The sequence below is a fragment of the Lynx rufus genome, unplaced genomic scaffold (assembly GCF_022079265.1).
Source record: "Lynx rufus isolate CCGP_SWC_20201006 ecotype Redwood Valley unplaced genomic scaffold, mLynRuf1.p SCAF_5, whole genome shotgun sequence".
NCBI classification, from domain to species: Eukaryota; Metazoa; Chordata; class Mammalia; order Carnivora; family Felidae; genus Lynx; species Lynx rufus.
Window position 1 is genome coordinate 77,453,486 of NW_025814867.1, and position 23,629 is coordinate 77,477,114.

The window sequence follows — 23,629 nt, forward strand, 5'->3', positions numbered from 1 at the left end:
TCCAATGCAGTGCATATTCCGGTGGTTCTCAGCACTGTCCCTTTGTCATTCGTCACCTTTCCTCTCATAAAGTTTTGGAAAAGTAATAAGGAAAGGTGTTGATACCCCAGTGTAAACAAAAGTTACATGTCCTTGAAAAGTCTACTTTTCTTTATCTAAAGAAAATCATTTATAATCACTATTTTACCTACGTTTAGAAAGTAAGCAATTATGGTATCACTCAATTTTCCTATTTAAGCTTTTGGAAATGTCTTGACATTTTCACAATGTTATTTAAAAAGTTACCAGATCTGCTGACAAGACTAACACCAGAGGATAAACCAGAGTTGTCCAGAAAGAAAAACTTTATAATGGCTTCAGGAACCATATATACCCATTTTAAAAGAGAATCTAAACTGCCAGCTAGGTCTAATGTCTTGATTTCTTCAAATCCAGTGTGTATCGTATCATTTTGCCTGCAAAATATATGATACTTTTTACTACCCTCAAATTGTCTTCTACCTGAAATCTTATGTTCTCTACACAAAGGCGGAGTTCAAGAAATATTTGATGAGTGCTCTGGTCTGAATGTTTGTGTCCCGCCCCCCCCCCCAAGTTCCTATGTTGAAATCCTAATCCCCAATGTGGTGGTATTAGGAAGAGGGCTTTGGGGAGATGATTAGGTCATGAGGGTAGAGCCACGTGAGGACAAAACGAGAAGAGAGCCTTCACCCCACCATGCCAGCACCCTGATCTCAAACTTCCTGCCTCCAGAACTTGAGAAATAAATTTATGTTGTTTATGTTACCCTGTCCGTGGTGTTTCATTACAGCGGCCTGAATGGACTAAGACATTGAGTGACTGAATGGATTATGTTTCCAATGAATTCTTAACCTTGAAGGCTGGGACTCCATTTCCTCTACAAGGCAAAGCAGTGTTAGTCATAAATATTTTTTCCCCAGGAATGAACCATTCGAAAGAGAGAAAAGAATGTGGAACACGGCCAGAGTGAGATTTAAAGTTTCTCAGATCCCTGACAAGAAAATCATTAGGGGCCGTTGGAGTGGTAAGGAAGAAGGCTCAGCTCTCTACAGGGACCAGGGGATGTGTGAAGGAACCTAATTATGGCATGCATTAGTCAGAGATAGTGGTGTATTTAAAGCAGGAACTTAGAAGCCCAAGCAATGCTCCTTGCTTTCAGTCTGTTCCCTCCTTTGTAAAATGAGATATGTGATGCTGCCTTGAGAAATAAAATGGCACAGCACCTTGCAGATGGTGCAATGATGTTGTGTATTAATACACTGTGCTTTCAAAAATAGAGTATTTAACTTCGCACAGGCAACTTACTAAACGATGACAGAGACCCAGGACTACAAAGCATGGTAATGAATTGGAATTTAAAAAGATCATGAACTCCTGAGGAAATTGGAAAAGAAATGCCAAAAATGTTGAGTATGTAAGTTGATAAACATTTTCTACAATTAAAAACTCTGAGTTTAAGCTCAGAGTTATAGAAGATGGGCCCATAAAGCCAATGGTGCCCTGACAAATATTCCTGGTGAGTATGGAACACATTCATTGTTGTAAATATTTCATTATTCATTCATTCATTCATTCATCCATTCAGCCATTCACTGAGCATATTCTATGGGTCAAGCATCCTGGAGATGCTGAGGACAGGACGGTATGCCCAACAAACATGGCCCTTTCTTCATGGCATGTACAATTTTGTGAGGAATCTGACTTTTAGCATCATCTCATAGATGCGTGTATAGTTAGACCTCACAGGGCCTCACAGTATACTTCATTCAGGCCCCTACATTTATAAGGACACTGAGACCCAAAGGAATTACAGTAATTGTTCAAGGTCTTGGAGCTTCTGCTATTAGAGAAGAGAGGAAGCAAGAGCTTCTGTCATTTCGGTAATCTACTGCACTGACAGAAATGGGAGACATTTCACTCCTCCACTTTGTACATTAAAAATAGAGTACATAAACCTTTTTTCAACAAAAACAAAAATATCACATTACACCTGGTTGAAAGAAAGTATTCTAGAACAAAGAAAAAAAATGAATAAGAACAAACCTCTGGAAAAGAACAAGGTAGACAGATCAAGACAGAGGCAGCCACATAGACTCCTTAGGATTTACTTTGCACCGAACTGCTCCTACATACATTATTTTATTCGATCTTCCCAACCTAGTGAGAAAGCTACTTCCAGTGTCCCCTCTTTATAAATGAGAAAACCCAGACTCAAAAGGGTAAGTAATCTGTCACAGTCTCGTAGCTGTAAGTGGTCAGGATTCCTACCTAAACACTGCTTAGTGTTCTACCACATTGCCTCCTAGAGGGAATCTGAGAGAAAAAGACTAAATCAAAACAGAATTAAAAGGAATAGGGAAAGAGATGGAGAAGAAAGACAACACCAGAGAAGAGAGTGGAAGAATACTTTCTGCCAACTCTCAGGGTCTATATCCTCATGTTTACTCTGCATTCTTCAGCTGGAGAATACAGCTGATACACCTGCATCCACTCAATTCACACCTTCCCTCTCCCTAGGCCACTAAAATGCCCAGAATCCCTCCCCCACTCCTACTGGCAACCAACATTTCTTGACTCCAGTAGCCTTTACTTATTATCAGTCCTTGCCTCCCACTCTACCTAAAAGATCTCATTCTCCCTTCTATATTCCAGTTGGCCAATATCTTCTGCTTATTTAGACAACTGCAGGAACTTTGGAGACCTGGTATCTTCCACAGTCAGTCACTGACTGGCCAGATAACACATTGCTACCATGGATACCATTTCTCTCCCCAAATGTCTTGTCCCTCCTGAAACTGACTCTAGACAATGCCCTCTCAATGCCACGTGTGAGGCAAGAACACTTTGGACTATCTGTACTCCTACTGGAGTATAAGAACTCTGTTAAGGATCCATGCACAAATATATATGGAATATTTATATATCCCATATAAATATGGGATTTATACCTCTGCTTGTCAGGGGTAGGAAAGGCAAGGACGGCTATCTGATTAGATTTAAGCCCACATCTGTGGATATGCACCATAAAGTACAGTGTATTGCTTTGTAGACCAGCATAACACCATTTTAAATTTAGATATTATAGTTCACAGACCAATCAACTTAACTTATTAGAAAACTCCTTGGGACATTTTTCTGACACAGTGATCAAAAATCAGGCCTGATCCTGGGGCACCTGAGTGGCTCAGTCGGTGAAGCATCTGACTTCAGCTCAGGTCACGATCTTGGAGTTCATGAGTTCCTGCCCCACATCGGGCTCTGTGCTGAGAGCTCAGAGCCTGGATGGAGCTTGCTTTGGTTTCTGTGTCTCCCTCTCTCTCTTCCCCTCCCCCATTCTTTCTCTCTGTCAAAAATAAACAAACATTAAAAATTTTTTTTAAAAAAATCTGGCCTGATCCTAGCCAATGCAATAAGTCAAGAAAAATAAATAAAAGGCTAAAGGATTAGAAAGGAAAAATATAACTGTCATTATTCACAGATGGCCTAATTGGGTATGTAGAAAATATAAAAGTATCCACAAAATAGAAGAATCAATAGGCTAATTTATGAAGATGATTGGCAACAAGGCTAATATGAAAAAGAACTATTTCTGTAGACCTATGAAATCTAAAAAGTAAATTTATAATAGCAACAAATAACACCAAATACCTGGGAACACATCTAATAAAAGACATGTAGGATGCCTCAGCTGAAAACTACAAAACCCAAGAGAATCACAGAATTCTCAATAAATGGAGGACTATATCATGTTCATGGGTTGGAAAGCATAATATTATAGAGATATCAATTCTTCCCAAATTTATCTATAGGCTCAATGTAACCCCAAACTAAACTTCAGCACTATCCAGAAATGAGAATAAAGAAATTACAACTACATGGACAACATGGAATCTCATAAATATGTTGAGTGAGAGCCAGACACAAAAGATTTAGGCACCATTCAAAAGGAGATAGAACCAATATACGGTGTTTAAAATCAGGATTGAGGTTACTCTGAGGGTAGTGCCTATTCAGGGGCCACAAGGGGTCTTGTATTCTGAGAAGCTTTCTGGGTCCTGATCCAAATGCTTGTACAGCTTGTCAAACTGTACTCTTACGATTGCTCTACATTATTTCAAGTCAGTTTCTTTTTTTTAATTAAGTATTAGAATTTTAATACCAGGATTGTTCACATACAGTGTTATTTTAGGAAAAATATGGAACACTTCATGAGTTTGTGTGTCATCCTTGCACAAGGGCTGTGCTGATCTTCTCTGTATCGTTCCAAGTTTAGTATGTGTGTTGAAGTGAGACCAAATTTCTCATTTTTAAAGAGAGCAGCACTGTTAAACAGCATCATTGAGTTAATACTTATGAAGATTTCTCAAATTTTAAAAAAATCTTTATTCTGTGAGGGTAGAGAAGCAGTCTTCCAAAGAAATAGCCCAATTGTTTTAAAATAGAAAAAAATAGACAAACTGGCCCATTCAAGAGAAATAATAATTCCCTCTGCTGACAAAATCTGTTTCCTGCCCACAAGTACAGGCTTGTGGACTCTGTCCAAGGGAGCTACCCCATGCCAGTGCTGGCAGTGAACTTCACTATTACAGCACATACGATCAAAACAAAGGAAAACACTTTTGTTGAATGTTATGATGAACGACAGTTTGATTCAAAATGAATTTCTTTTTTTAAGAAAGACAAAACCTACCTCGTCTAATAAGCCTTTCCTCTAGTGTTTCATAATCATCCAAGTTTCAATTTGCCACTGACTTTGTTGTGAATACATGTAACATTTAGGTAGTTGCTGAGTGTTAAAGAAATTGCCAATCAGTTACACTGCAGTCTGGGTGGGGTGGGGCGAAGACTAGTTGTTTCTCCTGCTTCACACACAGGCTTTGCCCACCGTCCCCTGGTAATCGTCATTCAGGTTTTGCTTTGGGGTTTTCCTCCTCCCTTCTTCAGTTTCAATACCTTCATCTGGGGCAGACTAATCTTTCCCAAATCAGCTGTGCAGGCCTGCCCTTGGGGGAGGACCTTATTTGGTCACACTCGACAGCCACGATCTTCTTACTTCACATGGAAAGTTGTGTCTCATGACGGAAGCTGACCAGAATACCAACACCTGCCTTCAAATGGCATGTCCACGAGGCTGTGTCTGAGGTGGCTAGCCTATGTCTCTCGAGCCTCTCAGAGCCCTTCTGAACAAACGTGATGTGGAATATAGTCGCGGTCAGAGACTTCTCGAGATTCCAGAGTCGTAATCCTAAAGTGAAGGTCTATTCTTAAGCTTACTACTCTCTTTGCCGCTGGCTTTAGGTCACTGTTCCTCACTTAGTCCACTCCCATCCCACTTCACTTCCCTCCACAGAAAGGAAATATGTACTGTTTAGTTCAAGAATGGGGGCTGGGGGTGGAGAGAGCCCAAGACGTCTGCCCATACTGTTCTTCGGTTACGGCAGTGAGTGGAGCATGAGGAAAGAAGGCAAAGGGAAAGACCATCAAGCAGAAGGACATGTGAGTATGAAAAGGGCACTGGTCAAATAGAACCAAAGAAGCCACCCAGAAAGAGCAAGTGTAATCTCTTCTCTTCTCGTTTACCCTCTACTTGTCAGAGTACCCTACTGGCAAAGACCGGAGGGCTTTAAGTCACCAGATGTAGTGTCCCTTGGGACCTGTGGTTTGAACAGCACGACAAAGCCAACAGGCCTACTTTCCAATATACCGCTGCCTTTCCTTAGCTCTCGCCTTTTCTGGACAAATTTTGAGACAAAGCGCAAATAGCTAGTTCTAAGAAAAAAAAGATCAGATACAATTAGGCTTAGTTTTTATATTCTACCATATTACCAGAAGAGGTCAGAAAGAGGTCTTTATTTTAGGGCTGAGTAGATTAAAAATTCATTTCAAGCATAAAATATATTCCTAATGTCTCAATATTCTTTGTAATTGCTATCGCAGTCCTGGTGAATGACAAGGACAGGAGATAATACCCTGTTCTGGGAACCGAGAAGGTTTAAGGCAGATAAAGTAAGTGGATAAGTTCTGGCACTTCAAAAGAGCATCTGGAAAAGGAGATGCCTTTTGGATTTCCAAACCAAATAAGAAACATACTCAAACCCATTGTAATAGTTAACGTTAATTTTGCCCAGCAACAGTTTCCAAAAATAAAAATTTGAAATGTTATCAAATGCAGTTAGGGGGCACAAGATCCAAAAGCAGAATTGGAGGAGGTATGAGAGAATGTGCTGTTTTCTTTCACATCTAACACAGCTAACCTTGGTAAGCATAAATTTAAAAACTGAATATAGTGAAAAATCATCCATAAATAGTAAAGTCAACTATTTAGTAAGCTGTGCTAAAAAATTTCAATGATTCCCCCAAAAGCCCTCTCCTCAAACACGCACAAACTATCTCTGACCCAAGTGTCTCCATCTGACTTGCTCTGTTCTTTTACCAGTATTTTAAAGTCAACACAATAACATGGATATAAGAGTGAGAGAATCAGCACCCTATAGGACATTTCTGTGCCTCAGGCCAGCATTTCTATATGTTTGCATTTCTACATATCTTTTAAATGCACCCCCAAAAGTCAACAGCTAAAAAACAACTGTCTAGGGCCCTTCAGAAAAGGGTCAATGTTATGGGGGAAAAAGGGATAGATTGTTGTAAAGAAGATAAAAAAGACATAACAGTAAATACAATATATGATTCTTACTTGAATCCGAGAACAAAGCCAATGATAGTATCAGCTAGAAAAGACATTTAAGGGACAACTGGGGAATTCTGAATATTACTGAATAAAAGTTAATTTTCTTAGGTTATGTAGAATATCCTTAATCTTTGAAGATGTACACTAAAGTATTTGGGGGTGAAATATTATGTCTACAACTTGCTTTTGAATGGTTCAGAAAGAAAAAAAAATCTATACACAGAGAAATGAAGCAAATACAGGAATATGTTTTAAAAATCAATCAATAAGACAGATATTATACCCCACCTCCTCTGAGATACTCAGAGGAAAAAAATGCCTTTCTTATGGTTGACTAACAGGTCAAAAGTAGATGTGCTAAGAACTTCAAAACCATGCATTCACACATGAAGAAAGCTACCCTGGGCCCATTACCAAATTGGAAGGATACTATCCTGTTTATCCCTGACCATGTTTGGGTGATGCAGCCCAGGGAATCTAAAATTACACAAAGACAAATGTTGGTTACATTCTAACATCTAAGCCAGTAGTTCTCAAATACTTTTTTTGGCCTTGGTCTACTCAGGAGAAGAGAACACCCAAGAGAGGGTAAAATAAAAAGTGCCACTGCTGTCATCATGTCTATGGTCCATGGCCACCTCTACCATTGCCTGCGTAAAAAGACGGTAATTACACAAGTAAAAAATATCAAAAAAAGTAAAATCTATCAGTAATTCCACATACACATTAATACATACATAATGGGAACTAAAACATATGCCCAACTCAAGACCACAAAGCATTCTTACTCCTTGTAAACACATGTAAATACATACGCACAACAGGTTTAGAACATTACCAGAACAGGTGGACAACTCCTTAGATTTTATCCCTAGAGTCCTCAAGAGGACACAATGTAGTCATCACCAATCTGTGAAGGTTGGGAGAATGAAAAAGAATTAAAGTTCTCTTCCTTGAGGTTCCTTCATTCTCTTCCCTTCTAAGCAGCTAATTTGGCTCCTTCTGTCCATAAAGGGTGGGCAGGGCCAGGAGAAGCAGCTTGAAATGGGCAGCCTTGGCCTTTGGTGCTCTGAGCCTTAGAGAGAAAAGGCACAAGAGTTTCTGGAGGCTCCAACTGGTCTAACTTAGCCTACCAGGCTAGATCAGAAAGGTATGTGGACTAAAGACCCAAGTTGTATTTTAAAAGTATGTTGGCTTAGAGAATCCCCCGTGCATTTATGTTTTGGGAATCAAGGATGGCAGTAGGACTCTGCTGTGGAATCAAAGCTCTCTATATAACTCATGGGAAATATGACAAACATCTGGTGCAGCCAACATCTAGGTCAGCATACACATGCACGGACTAAGATTTCAGGACAGACTCATTCTGCAGTCCCAGACTGTAAGAATGGCTGCATTTGTCCTCAGCAAAATCCCATATTAAGAAAGCAAGGCTTCCTCTCCGGGATTGAATGTGGTATCAGTAGGTACAGAGAAAGTTCTCTTCAGGATTAGCACAGTGGCAGTATTCAGGGTTTCAGATTGGTGATTAATCATGGTGGTGGTTATGGTGTCGATTACTCCAGGTTATATTTTCCTACTTGTCAAGTTGCTTGTTGGGGACCAAAGGACTGAGTATCATCACCCTGGTGGTCTATTTCTGGGCCCCAAGGTAGAGAACCAACCATGAGGTAGCAGAATTCATCAATTAGCAATTATAGAAGCCCTTCTTATATGACCAATATTATCTTCTGTACGATAAATAACGCAAGAGCCAAATTAGGATCTGATAAAGCTAGTTCCCGGAACATCTGGCTTCAGGAATCAGATTTCTTCTATGCAGTGGGGAAAACGTACAGTCAGCAAAAGAGAGGCTTCAGGAATTGGGTGTGTGGACAACAAACAAACAAAAAACCCACTCTATTTTTTCATGATTTAGAGCTAAAAACTTGGGGTAACACAATAAGCCGAAGGAAAAAAAAAAGACTTTGACCTTACTATCATGACATGAATTATGGAAAAGGCAGATCCAAAAAGTAGGGTTAGGGTTACACTGCTATTTGAAAAGGGCTAACCTAAGAGTGAGATTCAAGTCTTATGACCCTGCATGAACATGGCTGGGGAATACTAGAGTGAAACAACAACAACAACAACAACAAACCCCAAAAATGACGACAAAACAAAACAAAACCCCAAACAAACAAACAAAAAAAAACCCTGGAGCCAGGTCTTGCTCAAGGAAAAGGGTGAGGGAAGAAGATACCTTTCTTTGCTCATAAGAGTGGATGAAGTCATATCAAATATTTGGAAATTCAAGAGCTGGAAACTTTTTGGGGATGCAAGCTTAGGAATCCCATTGGTGAGCTCTTATTAAAGATGATAGGTACTTACTTGAAAGACAGGGTGGAGATTTGGTCTCTGGAGAACTCACTCCCAATTCACAAATGGGGTGGCAGAAAAACAGGGTTAGCGGGGACATCAAAAGATTACTTCAGAATTCTGAAAATGGAAACCCAGAGGCCTTGCATACAAGAGTTAGAAATTAAAGGGAGGAAAAGGAGCTTAGAAAAGAACTGGCCCAACTTTGAAAATGTATAAATAGCTTTAGTGGAGAGTGGTATCTGAAATATCTCTAAGTGGCCACCTGCAAAGGCAGTAGAATTCTTCCCAGGGTACAGGAATTAGAGTTATTGATAGAACTTCTTCCACCTGGGTTTCAAATCAGACAACAGAATTGATACCACGAGGCAGTTAAAACCATGAAGCCAGGCTGTGTAAGCCCCTCTTCCATTTTCTGTTTACCTTGGATATCCCTAAATCTCTAGGGACTGGAGCTGACGGCAACATGGGTCTAGGCCGTGCCATGGATACACGTGGAGCTTGCAGAACATTGCTTTCTCTGGGGAAAGGCTGGCTGTTCACAGGATTGGCATCGGATCAGTGACAGGATGCTGCAGTGCTCACACTGGCTCTGGAAAGCGAAGGGTTTTTCTAAATTTTGTTTTGTATAGGGCCGGCGTTATGGCATTTTATGCCCTCACTACTCCCTGGAATGTGGAATGTATGATACGAGACAGATTCAACTACAGAGAAATCTAGTTCCAAGGATGCTGAACCACATCTGCAGTTCCAGCTCAAGGGGCCCCCCCCAGCCTGTAGCTTCTGTTAGACCCTCACACAAAGCCCTTCTGGCTAGGGTAAAAGCAGGAAAAGACAAAAAAAAAAAAAAAAAAAAGAAGAGAAAAAAAACCACGGTGGTTTTACACTTACAAGAGGTTTTAAGTTTCTCTGTAGGAAAGGGGGATTGACTTGACAGGGATTATGCTTCACAGGAAAGGGCTTTATTGGGGTGTTTTCTACTGTTGGGATCGTATTATTTGAACTATAATGTTTATATCATCTAGTGACTTCATATAATGGGGAGGGGAAGGGGGTGGTTTGGAGGTTTGCCTCTGCTAGGCTCAGCTCAACGATTACAACATCCCGCAAATAAACGGCCCCCCTCCCCTCCCCCTTCTTCCCCGGTCTCTTCCAGCAATGGCAGCAGCTGGCTGGCAGAACTAGCACATGGTATCTCAGAATCAAATCACCAACCGAAATACTACTCGCCCTAAGATGAAAAACTAAATTTCACCCACGAAAGTCATTTTGGGAGGTCACTGTGTAACGCACAACTGTATTACCTCTCAGGCCGACCGCTCAGAATATGGGGGTGGGAGGCACCCTAGCCTCCAGGCGGGGGCTCAAGGCTTCCCCTGCCTCTTTACTCCCCCTCCAGAGGAGAAAATGTGATCCAAGTCAAGGATGACACCCAAGTTCTATAGGAGAGACAGCGAGGGGGACAGCTTTGGCTCAGAAGAGCAGAAGTGATCCTCAGAGCTATTTCTGTCTTCTCTTGCAAGGGGCTGGAAGCTACTCTCCACCGGCAAAGGCTGAGTGGGCCCCGGGAAGAGCTCAGGTCGATAATGGCCTGTTATAGGCCTTAGGAGCAAGAGTCCTCACAGCTGACCTGTGGTCCTGAGGAGAGTTTGCCAGGGTAAAAAGTTGGCTTGTCATGTCTTTCTCTGGTCATCTGGGAGGACCAGTTGCTAAACGGAATTTGGGATACTGATCTTGTCCTTTCTTTACCTCTGTCAGTATAACCATAACGACACAGGTGATTTTTAAAGGTTTCTATTCTAAATCTGGCTGAAACACAAGGAAATCGATTCCGTATATGAATCCTCCTTAAAAGAAGTGGTGGTGTTAGGAGGAGGAACCCACTTTGGAGGTAGGTACTGAATCAGGAACGTCCTGATTCACAGATGGGAAACTGTGGGTAAGAACAAGTGTCTATCACGGAACAGCTCCCTCTTGTCCTCAGCACAAAATTGCAAATCTTCCGAATAGTCATTTCCAAACAGAAAACCTGCTATCAAAGAAGGAAGATAATTTAATGGCAATGGTAGCAGAGTTGTTGTTGTTTTGACACAGATGAACTGGTTGCAGGTTTACTTCAGGGTCACATTCTCCATACCACAGTATTATTTTTGTAACAGCCTGGATCTGGGTAGTTCCTTCTCTTCAAAGGACGCATTTATCCCAACAATTTAGAATTGTTACTTTAGAATTTGAAAATGGAAACCCAGAGGCCTTGAATAGAAGAGTTAGAAATTAGACAACAAGGAGATTCTGAAAGAACTGGCCCAACTTTGAAGGAGGGCTTGTGTATTAACAGATATGAGGCTCTTTCACAGAACGAATATATCTAATTGCATAAATGTGTCACATCCCCAAATTTGTGGGCCGTGGAGAAACCAAAGCATCTGACAGTCAAGTAAAAGGCTTATGCCAGTGTACAGAGCTGACTCAGAGGAGAGTCAGGATAAAAATAAGCGGTTCTTCTGGCTTTAAATGCACCACCCCGTTACAACTACCACGGGGTGGGGCTTTTTTAGACCCACAGCCTGGAGAACTGGCTTCCAACTGGGGCATTTGGTTACTTTCAAGCTTAAGAGACCAGCAGGAAGGAGCACCTGGGTGGCTCAGTCGGTTGAGCATCTAACTCTTGATTTCAGCTCGGGTCATGATCCCAGGGTCGTGGGAGCGAGCCCTGCATTGGGGCTCCGTGCTGAGTGTGGAGCCTGCTGAAGATTCTCTTCCTCCCTCCCTCAGTCCCTCTCCCCCACTCAAGCTCTCTCTTTCTCAAATTAAAAAACAAAAAACAGAACACAGAGGGTAGTAGGATAAAAAGGTAGCTGACTGGCCTCCTTGCCCCAAAAGGAAAATTTGAACATTGTTCTTATCAATTCCTTTCCTGGGGCAGCTGTTCAAAGAATTTTAATATTCGACTTTTGCCAATATGACAGACAACTTATTTATTTACTTTTCATTTACGAGAAATAGGTCTAAAGAGAGCCTTTGTGGGGTGCCCGGGTGGCTCAGTTGGTTACGCATCCTACTCTTGATATGAGATCAGGTCCCAATCTCCAGGTCGTGAGTTCAAGCCCCATATTGGGCTCCACACTGGGTGTGGAACCTACTTAAATAAATAAATGAAAATACTTAAAAAATTGTTTTAAGTAAATAAATACTGAGAGCCTTTGCAGCAGAGATGACAGGATGGCTTCCTCTACTGTGGGCCTTATGTCAACCACAGCAGATTTTACCACGGAGAGCTGCTCATCAGGCAACACACCAGCAAGAAAAGGGGAAACAGGGCATTTTTCCTGAATGGTGAAAAAAATGCAAAACTAAACCTTCTTCAACATCCCTCTTATAATTTATTCCCAATTTACATGATTCTTCTCTAAGCCGGCATTAAAGAAAAGTGCTAATAATACTTTTATTATCATTAAAAAGTCTTTTAAGTGGGACTTAGGAACTGTGGACAATTTCATCTTTGACTTCAAACTTAAAATCTGACAGGAGAAAATCCCAACTCTAGAGAAATTAGGAAATCAGCTTCTCCGAGAACTGTTCTATCTATGGCCCTCCTCCTAAAAGCAGAAACTGGGCAAGTGCGTCAAGGGTGCCTACACTGTGACTTGTTCTGTAGCACATGCAGTTTTACTGGGAAACATAGCATTAGCTGCACAAAGTCTAAATGCAGCCTGGGAAGAGTTGGCTTGAGGATGTGTTTGAAGGAGGAATCAGAAAATGAGAACTAGTCCTAACTAGTTTTTTTCCTATTTATCTCTGAGGTCATCCCAAGGACTCTCAGAACTGGGGTTTTGAGATCCTCTACTGCTCTAAGCGGTTAGAGGCTGGTGTTGGGGGCTGTTGAAAGACAGGAGTGGGAAGGGTTCATAACACAGAGCGGGCTGGTGTGCAAAATGCATTCACCAAGTAGTGGCTGTGTGCAGTGCTCAGTGCTACGGCTCCAGCAGTTATAAAGAAACGTAGCACAGGGATTCTCTGCTTTTGGAGACACTTAGAGCCTAAGAGAAATTGTTTCCTGTTTCAACAAGAATGTGAGTCGGGAAGCAGGGACTAAGTTTAATATTCATCAAAATACAGAAGACATTAAAACCCTATGCTGCTTTTTCCTTATTCCTCAAAAAAGATTCCTTGGAGAGGGAAAGGAATTGAGGGGCAGAAATCTTCTGACTTGAGTAGCCCTCGTCACTGTGATGTCATCACCACTAAATTATTCTCTATTAAGATTCAGATTTCAACACTTGGGGTAGGCACTCCAGGATCTGGTCTTTACTGTGGGCCTGCAGCCACGTAGAAGACACAGCCTCCTCGTCTATTCTACCTTTTCTATGGGAAAAGTATAAAGGACCCTCATTAAGTGCCCTTTCAGGCAGTCACAAAGCATTTCCAGGCACTCAGCTGAAAAGTGTTTATGTAAGCTGAAGTCCTCCTCAGCCCCTCCGGAGAAGCACAGATATCAGCATCCTCTTACACAGCTGATATCTAGGGTTACCTCCTGAGAGGTTTCAAAGTCTCTCACAAAAGAACAATCTGCCCAGGCCTGTTCTTTTTTTAATGGGGAAAGGAAGACATTCCTGCAGGCCCAATTTATAGCGAGGGAAATATTTCAGGGAAAAAAAAAAAAAAAACACCACGTTATAGCAAAACACAAATGCAACAGTCTCATCTCAGTGGTGAGGATGAGGGATAGGAACTCAGAAGAGCTCTTTAAAACCCTGAGGCAGCTGCACTGAATCATTACTACTAAGTTTTGGGTTGCTTTTTCACGGATTGTCCTTTTCATGCTTATCCGGTGGCCCTGGTTTAGTCCGCACGGCCCTTGTCCTGACCGCACGTGTCCGTGAGCTGTTGGCCAAGATGGTGGAGGATGTCTCAGGTGGGTGCAGCTGAGGCAAGCAGACCCCTAGAACCTGGCCTCACTTCAGGGGAGGAGGCCTCTCGGGTTTTGAGGTTGCACAGAGGCTGGGTTCTTTCTGGTACTTCCTGTGATGTTCATTTGAGGAGACAAGGCATTTGATGAGTGCCCAGCGGAAGGGTCACAGCCGGAGTGAAGCTCCCCCGTAGCTGAGTAACAGTCTGGGAAGTATCATTTTAAAATGACATGTATCCGACCACAGTGGCAAATGAAACAGGACAGAGAAGGCCAAGGAGTAGGGAAATTACAGCTTTGTCATTCCCAAGTCCAAATGTAAGCCTGAGCAGGAGACCTCTGCTGTGCTGTGGCAGGCAAACACCCGAGCTTCAGTCCCAGAGGCGAGGCTGGAGCTTGGAGGGGAAGAGCAGGCAGCAATCTTCACTGGGAGCTAAAGCCACAGCCCCACGGCAAGCGGGAGATAAAAGGGTAATATCCTTGGATCAAGTCTCAACACCTCTCTCTCCAGGGAAGCTAAACCACCCTCTCCTATTAGCACCCCCTTTAGACAGCTACAGAGACAAACAGAGACAAAGAGAGGCGGGCGGCCTCATTGGGCAGTAGCAGCCCTACCCCAGAAGCCCAGGCCGGCAGCCTGGCAGTGGCGGGGTTAAAGCCAGCACTTAAAAGAAAACTGGAACCCCATTAAGCCCGGGCTCATTAAGCCCAGGCTCGGAGAACAGGGAGCAGCGGGGAAGCCAAAGGAAACTAATTTTGGAGGTTCTCCAAGCTGCCAATCACAAGCATATTTCTAACAGTCCCAGTGTTGTTTGAGTTGGTTGTTTTTCCACAGGCTGCACAATAGGGTCTGGTTATTCATTGAAAAAGTCTGCAAGGGAGCCCCGCCCTCCATTCACAACCAATTTGGAATGCTCCATTCAGGCAAGAGGGGGACTCAGCAGCTCAGCTCGCTGGGGCAGACGGAACAGAGCCCAGCTGTCGCCACAGGGACGCTTGCTCGCCCAGTGCGCTGTGTTTATGTAAGAAATTCAGACACTGCAGGCGCCTGCCTGCTCTGCATCCTCCCTAAGATTCAGATGGCCAAGACCCTGGCTGAAATCTGAAATCTGCAAGGATGTGCAAGTCAGCTGTAAGGTCAGCAAGTGCCCTCTGGCAAAAGAAAACTATCCAGTGCTGCCCTGTTCAGAATCTGACTATAGCTACCAGCTGAGAGAAACAGACTTCACAGGTATTTCTCCTGCCTCCCGGGGGCAAGCTGGTTTGTATTAGAGGACAGCTCTCTATGGAACTCAGCCTTTCCAGACTCCCTGCTTTTCCATTCACTGCCAATAGCTACATCAGGAGCCACCTGGCATCCTCCCCAAGGGAGAGGGTCTCTGGAGAAACTACTAGATTCTCTGGCTGCAGAGGGGGGAGGGTGCAAGCCACCTATTACGAACAGCTTCACAGTTCTTTCTTTTACTGGTTTCACATCGGGCTTGGAAGGTTTATAATCTCTGCGTGCTCACACACACACACACACACACACACACATACCATGCCCAAGAGACATCAAAAGGGAAGAGCATGAGTATTTGGGGTTGGCGGGTGAAAACTACTCCAAGGACAACGCAAAGTACAAGGCTAAAAACTGGTTAGGTTTCTTCGAGAATTTTTCCCAACTTTTCAATAATTACCCTGAAGGAGATCTGATAAAGCCAGTCTGACAGCCAGAGTTTATTGCAAGAAAAGCATACTACTTTATGAAAATCAAATCCAGGAGGTAAATTAGCACATGGGTTGTTACCTTTTTTCCATAACACATTTGGCTATTTTCAAATACCTTCTGTTTACCTCTTCTCATTGCCTGCCCCCATTACCAACACTAGTGAACCCAGATGGAGACATGGGAAGCATTCCTCTATAGTTTTTCTGACCACAGAATCCCCATTTGGTGCCTTGGCTGCTCTGCAGACCAGTGGCAAACTCCTGGCCTCTTGATAGCTAGATCTTATCTTTCTCCCTGGAGTCTTTGCACCCTACACTGCCCCTTTCCCCCAGATGCTTCCTCCTCCTGGGCAGGGGAGCCCCCTTTATTTGCTATAGAGGGGCTCTTCTCCTTGAGAGGAGCTGCTACTCCATTGTCATCTACCTGCCAAGCCTAAAGGTGTTCTTATATTGTGGTTACACACACACACACACACACACACACACACACGCACACGCACATTCACACGCGCCCACCAGTATCTACACTAGGGGCCAGCATCTACACTACGGCCCCTCCTTTAAGCTGAGCCTCTCAGAAGGCTGGGACAATGACAGAAACCGACGACCAAAGCCTCTGTTAAATGAGCTTGATGAGTTCACAAAATGAATTTTTAAAAAAGCAACCTAATCCGGTACTGGCATCAGCATGCCTGGCACTTGTCCAAGAGCTGGGAGCTGCAACATGACAAGACTCTGAGCTCCTTGGATTCCAAGAGGAGAAGCACTGTGTGCCAGGGCACAGATGGGGCCCAAGCTGCCTCAAGGGCAGCCATGTGCCTGAGAGGGGGCTGTCAGCCTCTGAGCCTGGAGGTACTTTACCACCACTGAAACTGGAGAAACATGTGGAGGGTACAGCCTCTGGGTAGAGAATCCCACACCCCACCCAACCCCACCACCACCACCGTTTTTTCCTGGGACTGAAATTAAAACAATGATACTCTTAGATGGTAGAAATGGCAGATAATACAAATTCTCAGCTTTATCATGCTATCTATGTCTTAATCTTATAAGAGTAAAGAATGCTGAAAACTGGGGATAGATGGTAATTTCTCAATTGCTACCAGGATTTTGTTACCTCTGGAATCTACATAAGCGATCTGCCTGGGGCAGACACACATGTAATTCCCCATCCCAAGTCTTTCTTGCCAAGCACAAAGGACTGGGAAGGTTACTGGGTCTTATTAGAGGGCTAAGAGCTGTAAGACATCGAAGAGGAAGAGAAAAATTCACTGGTTGCAGTACGCCTGACTGAATTAAAATGAGATAAAATGGATTCTCTGTGAACATATGGCTCTCTTAGGTAACCGGGAACTCTAGGTCTTGGATCCTTAAGAGTCCTGGTCTAAGGATCTTGGAGGCTGGCTATCAAAACAGGAAGGATTTCAAGTCACTTAGCACCCTCTCAGTGGTAAGGTAGTGGGCTAGCTAACAAAGACTTTGAAAGTTACACTGTAGCCTGGAGTCAAATAACCTCTCCCCCCCCCCCCCCCACATATCCCTCTGGCTTCCTGGATGTAGCCCTCTTCTGTCTTCTACCTTCAGAACTCTCCAGAGCTCTTGAAAAAGACAAACTGATAGCCTTGACTCCTTCAAATCTCTTATTTTCAAAGTGCCTACTGTTGTTTTCTTACTTTCCATAACAAAAAGAATTTGGGATGATCTTTTCAAATAAAAATGGCCCAAGGCCACACAGAAAGTAAACCCAGAGTTTTGTTACAAACTGGGTCCAAAATGATGTGCCCTTTACAAAAGGAAGGCACTGCCTCTACTATGTCAATTTCATATGTAGTAAAAAAAAAAAAATCCAGTTGAATAATCTCATATTGAAACAAGATTAAGATCAATGTGTTTTAGGATCAAGGGCTGCCATAACAGTTCATTCTATTTTCCCAGCCACCTATTACAATGTATTTATGAAAAGTCGATTTTATCAGTTAATTAGCCAGTCCTTAGGAAATTACTAGTACTTCCTTCAGTCGGTCCAAATTCTTTTTGAAACACAGATCTAAAAAAGAACACTTCAAGGGGAAAATAAGGTCATTTAGATTTTCCAACAATTCTCTAAATTATATTTGCTATGGAAGCCATGGTTTTATTTTATTTATTTAAAAATTTTGTTTTAATATTTATTTATTTTTGAGAGAGGCAGAGACAGAATGTGAGTGGGTTAGGGGGGAAGAGAGAGGGAGACACAGAATCTGAAGCAGGCTCCAGGCTCTGAGCTGTCAGCACAGAGACCGACGTGGGGCTTGAACTCACGAGCTGTGAGATCATGACCTGAGCCGAAGTCGGTTGCTCAACTGACTGAGCCACCCAGGTGCCCCCAGAGGCCATGGTTTTAAAATAAGATTTTTATCATGCTTTTTTCCCCAGTGTAAAATATTTTTGTTGTTCAAGATGCTGACAGTTAAATATTCACAATATCACAATTGAAACAAATGCATGAGATTAAAAATAAAATTAGAGGGGCGCCTGGGTGGCGCAGTCGGTTAAGCGGCCGACTTCAGCCAGGTCACGATCTCGCGGTCTGTGAGTTCGAGCCCCGCGTCAGGCTCTGGGCTGATGGCTCGGAGCCTGGAGCCTGTTTCCGATTCTGTGTCTCCCTCTCTCTCTGCCCCTCCCCCGTTCATGCTCTGTCTCTCTCTGTCCCAAAAATGAATAAACGTTGAAAAAAAAAATTAAAAAAAAAAAAATAAATAAAATAAAATAAAAATAAAATTAGAACTGAAATCTGCATTTAAAAAATACTACTATGAATATATGCTAAAATCTAGTAATATCCTTAAATGCCCAAGCATTTAGCCCAGAAAAATTAATGTAAGCCCCCCACAAATCTAAGCTCTTTGAGTTCCAATCTTATCCATGGCTTTGATTTATAGTTAATTCTATGAAAGTGTGTGGTAAAAATGTACACACATCTAACTGCTGACCCAGATTTCCTGGTTTGTAACTCTGTGTGTTAATATACATATCTAACTACACACACATTTATATAGATATACATGCATTCACACACTTATTTATATAAGATATATACACACAGCTTTATCTGTATGCACATTAAGGTGTCTTGCAGAAAAGATGTCAGTTTTATAATTTTTCTGTTTTATAGGTCTCTTTCTTCCAAATCCTAGATAGAAATACTCAAAGCACCAAGATATTTAATCCGTCTCTCAGCATCATGGAATGAAGAAATCTGAGGTGTCAGACTGGGTAGCCGGCAGTCTCCCTGAGTCTTTCCTGAGTGCTGGCTCTAGGTCTTTGAAATAATGAGGGAGAGCCCAGAACTCACCTATACATGCCAATACCCCCTGGGTCTGCAGCTTCGTGACAGTTTCTTTAAGGATCTTATTGTATAACTTTTTCCTCTTCATTTCACCTAACCTCTCCATTTGCCTCAAACCACCAGTCTCTCCAGTTACCTGGACCTTATATTAGCCCCTCAATAAAATGAAGGAGTTGGGCAAGACTATCTCTACAAGGGACTTGCAGCACAAGCAATCCAGTCTTCAAGGTTACTTCTCAGGACCAAGGAACAATGGGGGACACCGGTAGAACTCCTATGGTCTACAGGCTGTCCTTTCTGTTCCCTTGAATTTGACCTTTAAGAGTTTCCAAAGGGGGATGCTTTACTAATGTCTGTATTTGTGACGTAAAGTGAAATCTATACAGCTAGAAGTAAGCTGAACATTTCTAGAAGACAACAATGGTTTCATTTATTCAAATAACACTTATGGATGGATGCCTATGGGTAGGAACCCAAATCTGGAAAACTTACAAAATATAATCTCTTTAGAAGCTGAGCTCATAGCACTTACTGAAAAAAGTAAGCTATAATCTTCAAAATTGACATTCTGAAATAAAAACAATTACCCAGATTACTTAGTATTTCTTTTTCTCTCATACATACATACACAGACTCTCACTGCCTCTCTCTCTCTCTTACACACACACACACACACACACACACACACACACACAGTAATCAAATGATCGTTAAAAGGAAAGGTAGACTATAATCAGTGGCAGGCCACAGAAACATACTTGTTACAAATGCTTTTGCAACTACAGGGAAAAGGTTTGTTTTCCTGGGCAAGTGCAAGTTTGGTTTATAGTTCATTGATTGGCTGATTCAAATCAACTCATAAGATTTTATTAAATTTGAGTGAGTTTCTCCCCCCTCCCCTGGCATAGTCATGGGCTCTTCCAGAAGGTGACTACAGTGAAAGTTAATCCACAATCCAAGGCTGTGACATGTGCTACCGGGAGTAAGCCCAGCCCAAGGCTCTGCCAGCTCCCATGCATCTACACTGGCCATCCACAACCGAAGGCAAACCAGTCGCACTTAACAGTAAGGATGAACAGCTCAAAGACATCCCACCCCACACTTGTATTTTTACCTAACCTCTAAGGCCAGGTGATCTATTTGAAGCTATCCTTCTTAAGGCTCTATCTCCCAAAATAAGAGTCAGAGAGGGGGAAAGAATTATTAACAGATTTTTTGAGGCTTCTCAACCATCTGTTTTATCCTTAAAGTCCAGAAAAGCTCAACCTGAAGAAGTTAAAGCAAAATGCAAACAAAGTTAAAAACACATCACACTTGGTAAGCAGAAATATCTCCCAAAGCATGTCCATTTTAGGTAGGTATGGCAATTTAATTAGAGTTTAGCACATTCTATTCGTTGAGCAGGAATTACTTCTAAGGAGCCAAACAAAACACATTTATTGATTCCTTCTCTTTAGCCTAACATCTCTCCAAATATAAATCTTGTTTACGGACATCTTTCTCTCAAGAGTCTACCTTTGCTTCAGTTACATAAAATAAATTTGAATGCAGTCACCTCATCTCCCTTTTAACTCTTTGGGTTACGGAGAAACAAACAGAAGTGTCATAAAAGCATTTCAAAGAACTTCTGCCAAGAAAGCTCCCAGGCTGCAGTTTCTGCTGCTCTGAGCAGAAACGGGAAAGGCTGGGCCAAATTGTCAACACAGAACAAAGTGGGATTACAAATCCTGTCTTTTATCTTGCAACACACACACACACACACACACACACACACACACACACACACACATCTGGGTTATCTTTAGCCTTTTAGTGGCAAGCTTCCCAATCACTTGAAAGCAATCAAAGGGCAATAATTAACATGCACTTACTTTCCTATAGAAAACAACTATAGCAAGCTGTGACAACGCTAAGGTAACTATGCATCTGTGGGTTATAGTTTATCCCCTTTAAAGGTTTCATGGCATTGTGCCTTGAAAAGGAGGTCTATCATTAAAGAATGTTTAGATGGTCCATCTGGTCTTTCATCTAATGACTCAGAACACCCAGCTTTTACTTCGATACAAAGATACCCCCTCTTTCCAGTGGCATTTACACACAGACACACACACACACACACACACACACACACACACACGATAAAACAAAAAAACAAAGCCAGGAAGAAATTTGTTGGTGCAAAATGAGAAATCGAATCCTTGCCTGGCTCAGGTGTTTGCTATTATAAACTATGACTAAGAGACATGAATTTCTCTATGATGCAACTCTCAAGAGAGGCAACGTTTTCTCCAGGCCTCTCTTAAACCTGCTCACTCGCCAGTGACTAATGCTCTCTAGAGCTGCCCTGTGCCACTCACATTTCATCAGCCGGCTTTGTCCTTGATAGCTCTGCCTAGACCATAAAAGCTCCCAAACCTGTTGAGGACAGCCCCGAAAGATCAGTGCAAAGCTAACCATGTCGTTACCAGTGCCCAGAGCCATCTTTTGAGCTTCCTGCTGCATTTGGGATTGCAATGATAGGAGCACTTAATGACCATTTGAAGAAAAAGTTTTCACTCCCCTCTGAAAGATAAAGTCCTGACAACTGTATGAAAAATAAGGGTAAATCAGGTCACGCCGTGACCACCCTCTGTCAACCCAGAAGTAGAAACAAAATTGACAACATGTGGGGAAGCTACAATTAACTGGAATCTTCCATTAACTATTTTCTGCACCTTTTAAAAGAGAAAGAATGTCAGGTTCATGATCTGCATCAAGGACTTAATTTATAAAACAAACAAAAAACACCATATAATAATGTCTGGTTAATGGATGCTAAGGCCAACATCTTATATATATAATGTCAATCGATTTATAATTTTGAGTTTGAAGCCTTGCAATATTCTTAGGCAAAAAGAAATTTAGGATGAAACTGTGTTCAGTAAATCTCACCTGCAATAGAATAAAAGCAGTTTAGAAATAACTCCAACAAAGAATGAAACAAAAGTTTTGGGGGTTAACTTTGAATTACTAAAAGAAACTAAATGCATTCCACTGTCCGAATATGCTGGCGACAGCCGAAAAGAGTTTTTCCACGCATGGATGTTCCAAGACCAAACATTTTCAGAACAAATGTGCCGCCACCAGAAAGGTACTTACAGTTATCAGACTGGAAATCTGGGACAAACTGTTCATCATCAGGAACTTGTGCTGGAAAAGAGATTTTTTATTTTAGACCTTGAAGTTTTATTAAAAAGCACAGGAAAATGTTTTCTATGGAAACTCAGACAGCCAAGAAACTTGCCTTCAGCTAACCAAGCCTCTTGAAGTTGACTGAGATCCTGAAACAACTCTGGAATTGAAAACAGAAGACACCAGCATGAGAACTCCTGGGGGTGGGGGTGGGGGTGGGGGCAGAAGACTGAGGGCGAGTCTGCGCTCCGTTCACAGAGGGCTGTGCACAGAGGGCCTTTGGAGGAAGCCACAGCCCCAAGGGAAAGCTTCACTACCTTCAGAATCATGGGCCAGATCTGTGTCCAAAAACTTCCTCTTTCTGTCAATCACAGGCCGCCCTCTACATTCCTCTGACCGAGATTTCTGAAAGAGGCCAAAAGACAGTGAAGGCTCAAGGGTAAGAAAGGGGTCAAAAAAGGGGGTTGTGCCACTAACCCAATAAGGAGAAGATTCATATTCGAAGAGGGGGAACAAAACAAACCAAAGCCACATAAACTTACCCCTGGGACCATAAAAGGGACTTGCTGATCATAAAACCCATCCATGGTGCTTCCAACGCCTCTAATATCACTTTGAAAGGTTTCAGCATTGAGTAATTTCTGGGAGGAAAGGGGTCCTCCTGTAATATGAATTTGGGAGATTTTAACTGAGAGGGGGGATGGGAAGAGAAATGAAGTAATTACTATTGCTTTCTTTAGGGGTTGTGCAAAATTACTACCTTTCTCTGAGGTACTTAAAGCCTGCTCAAGGTGTGAGCTTTACAGACTAAAAGTTCTCTTGGTTAAGGGCATCAAAGGTTCTTCACGTACTTCGAGTCACATCGATTTACCTACCTATTGTTCCCTCTCTCTCTTATCATTAACATGGTAAGTTACCTGCTACTAACTGCTCCCTATATAAACAAAGCCCCAAACCCCTTATTTTCATTATAAAAGGGTGATTTCAAGATTCTCTCCAATAGAAGATTCTCCTGGGCATTGGTAATGTTAGGTCTTTTTTTTTTTTTTTTTTTTAAATAAGTTCATTCTTGACAGTACAGTGACAGGAAGTAGAGAAAATGGGTTTAAGCATTCCAAATTATTGGCAATTAAGAATCTGACATACATAGTGTTTCTAAAAGTAGTTTGTAGGTCAGTGGTAAAACACCGCATATAGTTCCAGGGATATATCGATCAGAAGTATACTTAATCTTCACACAACACTCTTTTAAAACCTAAATCTTCTGTGCAAACAGATATTGTGTCTGTCATGTCACAAATACTCCTATGGCAACTTACAGAAATATCTATGACACCACCAATTTCTAAAATAAATAAGATAGCTACGAAAACTAAGGGATAAAGGAAACTAAATTCCACCACACATATTTTAAATGCATCTTTACCACAGGTCTTTAAAAACA

At 42.1% G+C, this 23,629-nt stretch overlaps 1 protein-coding gene and 1 non-coding gene across 2 annotated transcripts in view; both read right to left on the reverse strand.

The window, feature by feature from the left end:
• ETV5 (ETS variant transcription factor 5) overlaps positions 1-22,772 on the reverse strand; it is a 55,186-nt gene extending 32,414 nt beyond the window's left edge. The window contains exons 1-4 of the mRNA XM_047099996.1: positions 22,728-22,772; positions 22,503-22,590; positions 22,298-22,345; positions 22,153-22,203 (exon numbers count right to left, since the gene is read on the reverse strand). Of these exons, the coding sequence (XP_046955952.1) occupies positions 22,153-22,203; positions 22,298-22,345; positions 22,503-22,590; positions 22,728-22,772 (232 nt within the window). The remainder of the gene's footprint in view (positions 1-22,152; positions 22,204-22,297; positions 22,346-22,502; positions 22,591-22,727) is intronic.
• On the reverse strand, positions 4,212-4,314 carry LOC124527352 (U6 spliceosomal RNA). Its single transcript, XR_006965816.1, has one exon. It is a non-coding gene; the product is annotated as a U6 spliceosomal RNA (small nuclear RNA).
• Positions 22,773-23,629: the final 857 nt, after the last annotated feature.